The 6,000-nt window shown below is 36.8% G+C and overlaps 1 protein-coding gene across 1 annotated transcript in view; it reads right to left on the reverse strand.

The window, feature by feature from the left end:
• The window catches only part of LOC128528823 (von Willebrand factor A domain-containing protein 7-like), a 48,611-nt gene extending 47,738 nt beyond the window's left edge, over positions 1 to 873 (reverse strand). The window contains exons 1-3 of the mRNA XM_053501972.1: positions 670 to 873; positions 309 to 578; positions 23 to 116 (exon numbers count right to left, since the gene is read on the reverse strand). Of these exons, the coding sequence (XP_053357947.1) occupies positions 23 to 116; positions 309 to 578; positions 670 to 873 (568 nt within the window). The remainder of the gene's footprint in view (positions 1 to 22; positions 117 to 308; positions 579 to 669) is intronic.
• Between the last annotated feature and the right edge of the window lie 5,127 nt (positions 874 to 6,000).

A 6,000-nucleotide genomic window follows, 5' to 3' on the forward strand; every position in this document is an offset into this window, starting at 1 on the left:
AACCCACTCAGTTTTTATTTACCTGCTATATTGTTAATTGGGGTGTCAGGTTTAATCAGGTTGGAATAAGGTTCTGTATTTCCCAGTTCAATCCAGTTACTATGACTGTAGAAATCCTGTAATGAAAGACATGAAACTGTGGCAGAACTATAACATGATTACTGCAAATTATATTAGACTGTGACTTAATAAACATTAAATCTCATTATCTTCTGTTGATATTCACAATTTAATGTGAAATCTATTTTTAAATACTCTATATTTCTTCATTTGACTTATTAGCAATACTGAGTAATGTAGTGCCATACCTGCAAAGTGTGTAAGATTTTACCAAGTGTCTCTCTGGCAGCTTGATAGCTGTGCTGCTCCACACTATATTTGACAGCGTAATAACCTTTAGTAATAAGTTCCCATCCAGACTGAAACGACTCATTATCAAAATGGTGACCTGCACTAGCTGCATGCCTAACATCGACCCAGGCATTGTGACCACTTATTTCATTAATGCTGCTTTGAAAATCTTTGCCTGAATCAGAAGAGGAACAAGCTTCTGCTACTGACTCTACTGTCAATCCTGCCTGGATTAAGAAAGATAAAAAACAAACACTTTTAATTACTTTTAATTAAAAATAACTACTTAATTTAATAAATATGAACTCAAGTATTTACCAGAATAAATTTGTGTCCCCTCAGGTCTGCTCGGAATTTGCAGATATCAGCTGTTGTCTGTAGAATTGCATCACGAGTTATGTCCTGGTGCGTCTTTGACTTTGAGCGCAAAGGCATAAAGGCCAGAGTCTGACTTGTTATGAGGATCATTGTGAGATATAGACAGACCTGTGCCTGAATCTGTACATTGGTGGCTTTCATCATCTTTCAAACTGTAAGGAGAAGAAAATAGTATACATAGCCTTTTTTCCCACTCAACATGTATATAGTTCTAAATTAATTAAATTCTAAAAGTAGTGTCGTGTAAATCATACCTTAAATCTTTAGTCTTTAGATGACTGCAGTGGATCTACACTCCGTAGTAGTGAACAATCTGTTGTGCCTATATAAGAACAGATATTAGGAGTGTCACAAGATTATGAAAGCCACTCCCATACAAAATTTTAATATGCTTCCCTTTTTGTGTAATTCAGTCAAAGGATTTTATTTCTAGTAGATTCTAAAAAAAAAAGGTTTACTTTTTGAAAGAATTGCTACTATTTATTGATTAAAATTTGTATTAATTTAATAACAAATGTAACAGATATTACATACAAATGATAAAAATCCTCTAAACCATGTCCATTTTATACCGTAGATAGCATATATTACAGACTAACAGCCTATTTAGGGTTTTACATCTTCCCATGTAATTCACTTCACATGTCAGTGGATTTATTATTATGGATGATGGGTGTTGTTATTATTATTATTATTATTATTATTATTTTGTTTGTTTTTTGTTTTAAGGTTATAAAAGGCACACAGATGAAGACATTTAAAAACATCACATCGTAATAAAATCTTGGCCTTTTTAAATTAAATTTTTAGAACATTTAATAGCCTTAAAAATGACAAAGGACATTCCATAACTGTCTGTCATAACTGATAACATGAAATTTTTCCCAATGCATAATTTGCTGTAGCACCCACAAACCAAAGTCTGTGGGTGCTACAGCAGGAAAAACAGCCCCACAGGAATAAACACATTCAATACAGAAAATACCCAAAAACAATACACAATGTTTTTTTTGTTTTTTATTATTATTATTTTAACACAACCACTATTATTTATTTTCTAAAGTAATATAATATTTATCTGGCCCATTTTTAAATATATCATTTAAAATTAATGCATTTTAAATGTAAACAAAATGTTTTAAATTTTATAAAAAGTATAGCCTAATTTATTAATAAACATCCAGAAAAAAAATCATATTCCGCTTTACTTGACCCTTTTTATGTCACTCTCTCTGTCATTACTCACACCCTATGCACATTTGTAACAACAGTGAAAATTACCATGAGTGTCCAGTCTACCAAAATTACTCCAAAAGCACAATGCCCAATCATCAAGGGGCTTACACATTAAAAAAAGATCTTCAGGCCTCACTTGCCTCAGTTAAGGTTAGTGTTCAGGATTTAACAGTAAGAAAGAGACTGGCATTAATAGGAGAGTTCCAAGGTAAAAGACTTTTGAAATAATTATTCTGTGGCCTGATGAGAACATTTGGAAGGTGTGCATGCCATTACATTTGGCATAAAAATTAAAAAAAGGGCAACATACCAACAGTCAACCATGTTGGTGGTAGTGTGATGGTCTGGGGCTGTTCAGTTCAGCTTTTATTCATCACACATACTGTACATTACTGCACAATGAAAATCTTCGATCTTCGCATATCCCAGCTTCTTGTTAATAGGCAGGGGTCAAAGTGCAGATTAACCCATTTTACAGACAATTTGCCATAATTAAATGAACCAGAAATTATGTGCTCTACCAGAAAATCCTGAAAAAGAATGTCCGATCATCAGTTATGCAGCAGAGCAATAATCTGAGAGTCCACCTTTTCATGGCTCAAAAATTTCAAAATAAAAGGATTTGGGGTTTTTGGAGAGATTTAAGTCCAAATTTAAAACTGATCCTTAAACAAGCTGTTCATGCTTAAAAACCCTCCAGTCCAGTCCACACCGATAAGCCAGGCTGCTTCTGATGTTCGCTGAAATGGTTTAGTGCCTATGTTTATGGAGGATGAAGGTGATTTCATACTTTGTTGTGTTTGAAAGAATTGCTACTACATTAAACTGGTTATACCTAGGTTACATACAGTAAGTCCACATTCCTTACTGCCTCACATGTAACCTCGATCCTTTACTTATGCTATGCAGCCAAACCCTAGGTTGTTATGTTGCTATTAAAGGTAGAAAAACATGCTGAATAAATTATAAATCCATAGACATAAACAGGCTTAAGTGCACACTTAAATTATCTGAATAATCTAATGCCATCACAGGCCTCAGTGTGCTCATCAGGGAAAATCTAATCATTTTGATTCATACATATTTTCTCACACATTTCATACTTATTTCCCTAATTATCTTTTGATTCTGAAAAGCTTCTTTGCCACAATGGCTGTTGTCAAAAGTGCTGCATAAGAGAAACAAAATTTTATTTAATTATTTGCACTAGACTGATAAATGTGATAGAGGATTGCACTGTCAGCATAACTTTAGTCTTTGTCTTCTGCTCTCAGATCAGAGGCCAGTAGGTATTCATTTACTACTTTAAACAGCACCGTCTCTGTGCTGTGATGAGGCCTAAATCCTGACTAATACATTTCATGTATGGTATTCGTATGTAGATATGAGCATAGCTGCTCCGCTACTACCTTTTTTAGGATCTTAGAGATAAAGGGAAGGCTTGATATCAGACTGTAGTTGGACATCTGAAGGATCAAGGTCAGGTTTCTTAATTAGGGGTTTAATAATGGTATTTTTTATTTTATTTTAGTACATACCCACTGCTGAGTGATGAGTTAACTGTTTTTAACAAAGGTTTCATTATTGCTGGTACTATTTGCTAGAGAAAATGTGTCGGTTTAGGATCGAGTTCACAAGTTGATGATTTTGCAAAAGAGATGAGTAAAATGAGTTCAGTCTCTTGAAGGAGAGTAAAATATTATAGGTGCTGATATGGTTATCACTTGCGTTAATGTTTATTACATTTTCTGGTGTTTTTTGGTTTGTTTGTTGTTTGCATATTTTTGGTAAAAATTAGTGCCAATAATTTTGCAACTTCCTATTAGGATATTTGATTAACTTATCAATGACACTATACTAATGTTTTTAAATAAAATTAACTTTACATATAATCAGACATTTAATTTTTTTAACATGTTTCTTTTTTAACAAACTTATTCTCGTAAAGAAAAAATTATGCAAAAATTTTTGGACTGCAAATGCAAAAAAATTAAAAATAATAATAGTATATACAGTACTCTACCCGTAGAACAGATTAGCTGTGTGATTTGGATCTCCCTTTTAGTTATGCCGTCATAGAGTACCTGCTTGCACTCTGCACTAAATATACATTCACTGTATACATTGTTTGACTGTGACCATACCTAACTGCCATTTCTCCTTCTCTCCTGCTCTCTTCCTCCTCTCTCTCTTCCTCTCTTTTTTTCTCTCTACCTGTCTCTCTGTCGAGCTATACATGTTGTTTCTGAGTTGCCAGTGACCCAGACCCCCTCTGCCCTCTGGACCTGTCTGACTTGTCCCCCGCGTGGTGACTGGGGACAGTTCCACTTTTCCACGAAGACGGTCCTGTCCTTGGCTGATGCAGACAGCTGTTCTCTAAGGAAACAAAAAGCAGTAAATGATCTGCATTTATACAGTGTGTTAGGTGGCAGGCAGTTCAGCTATAATAGCTGATGTTAATTGATGTTAATATGGAGTCCAGGTAGTTATTGAAGACTCACGTAGACTTGTAGGAAGTTCCAGTCCTGAACTATCGAACTGTCAAGTCCCCAGAGAAACAGTTGTCAACACCAGTCGAGGCCAAAACCATCTTCTAGGTAGAGAGAATCATCCCCAGACACCAGACCCATGCCAAAGAGACACACGGGGCATCCATGTGACGAGATCTCCAACCAGAACCGGGGCACCAGTATGGGTCAGACAGGTCCAGAGGGAGTCTGGATCTCTGGCAGCTCAGGAACGACATGTTTAGCTCGACAGAGAGAGAGAAAGAGTGAACGGAGGAGACAGGGGGAGAGAGGAAAGAGAAAGAGGGGGAGAAAGAGAAGAAGAGGAGAGATGGCAGTTAGGTATGGTCACAGTAACATAATGTATAATGTGAATGTATATTAACTGTAGAGTGCAGGCAGAGACTCCGGCAGGACTAACTATGACAGCATAGCTAAAAGGGAGAGCCAGAAGGAAACACAAACATGAGGGCTTCCTGAGATGTAAAGCAAACAATCACCTCATCGTCAGCAAACCTGAGTGATCAATGAGAGTGAGGAAGACAGCATCTAAACATACCAGTTCACCATAATACTCTACATCCATGAGTCCCCCAGATCTGCTCCTTTACCTAAGGCAAATGAGGATGGGCCAGATGGGCCAGGGGTAGCTCAGTGGTTAAGGTATATACATATATAAGGGGTAGCTCAGTGGTTAAGGTATTGGACTACGGTTCGGAAGATCCCAGGTTCAAACCCCACAACCACCAAGTTGCCACTGTTGGGCCCTTGAGCAAGGCCCTTAACCCTCAACTGCTCGGATGTGTAATGAGATAAAAATGTAAGTCGCTCTGGATAAGAGCGTCTGCCAAATGCCCAAATGTAAATGTAAATGCAAATCTATTTATAAAAATGCCTGGTTAAATAAATAGGTTTTTAGCCTGGACTTAAACACTGAGACTGTGTTTGAGTCCCGAACACTATTTGGAAGACTATTCTATAATTTTGGGGCTTTGTAAGAAAAAGCTCTTCCCCCAGCTGTATTTTTCATAATACGCGGTACTGACAAGCAGCCTGCATCCTTTGATCAAAGTAGGCGTGGTGGTTCGTAAGACACTAGCAGTTCGCTCAGGTACTGCGGCGCGAGACCATTTAATGCTTTATATGTCAAGAGTAGTATTTTAAAATCAATGCGAAATTTCACAGGGAGCCAATGCAGTGAAGATAAGATAGGGGTGATGTGCTCATATCTTCTGGTTCTAGTGAGGACTCTCGCTGCCGCATTCTGGACTAGCTGAAGCTTATTTATGCATCTAGCTGAACAACCAGACAGTAAGGCATTACAATAGTCCAACCTAGAGGTGATAAAATCATGAACTAATTTTTCTGCATCATTTAGCGACAATATATTTCTTATCTTCGCAATATTTCTGAGGTGAAAGAATGCTATCCTGGTGATATTATCTACATAAGCCTCAAATGAAAGGTTGAAATCTATAATCACACTGAGGTCTTTTTTCTGTTGCACTTGATGGAACAGAAAGGCCAT

This window comes from Clarias gariepinus, chromosome 8 (assembly GCF_024256425.1).
Source record: "Clarias gariepinus isolate MV-2021 ecotype Netherlands chromosome 8, CGAR_prim_01v2, whole genome shotgun sequence".
NCBI lineage: Eukaryota > Metazoa > Chordata > Actinopteri > Siluriformes > Clariidae > Clarias > Clarias gariepinus.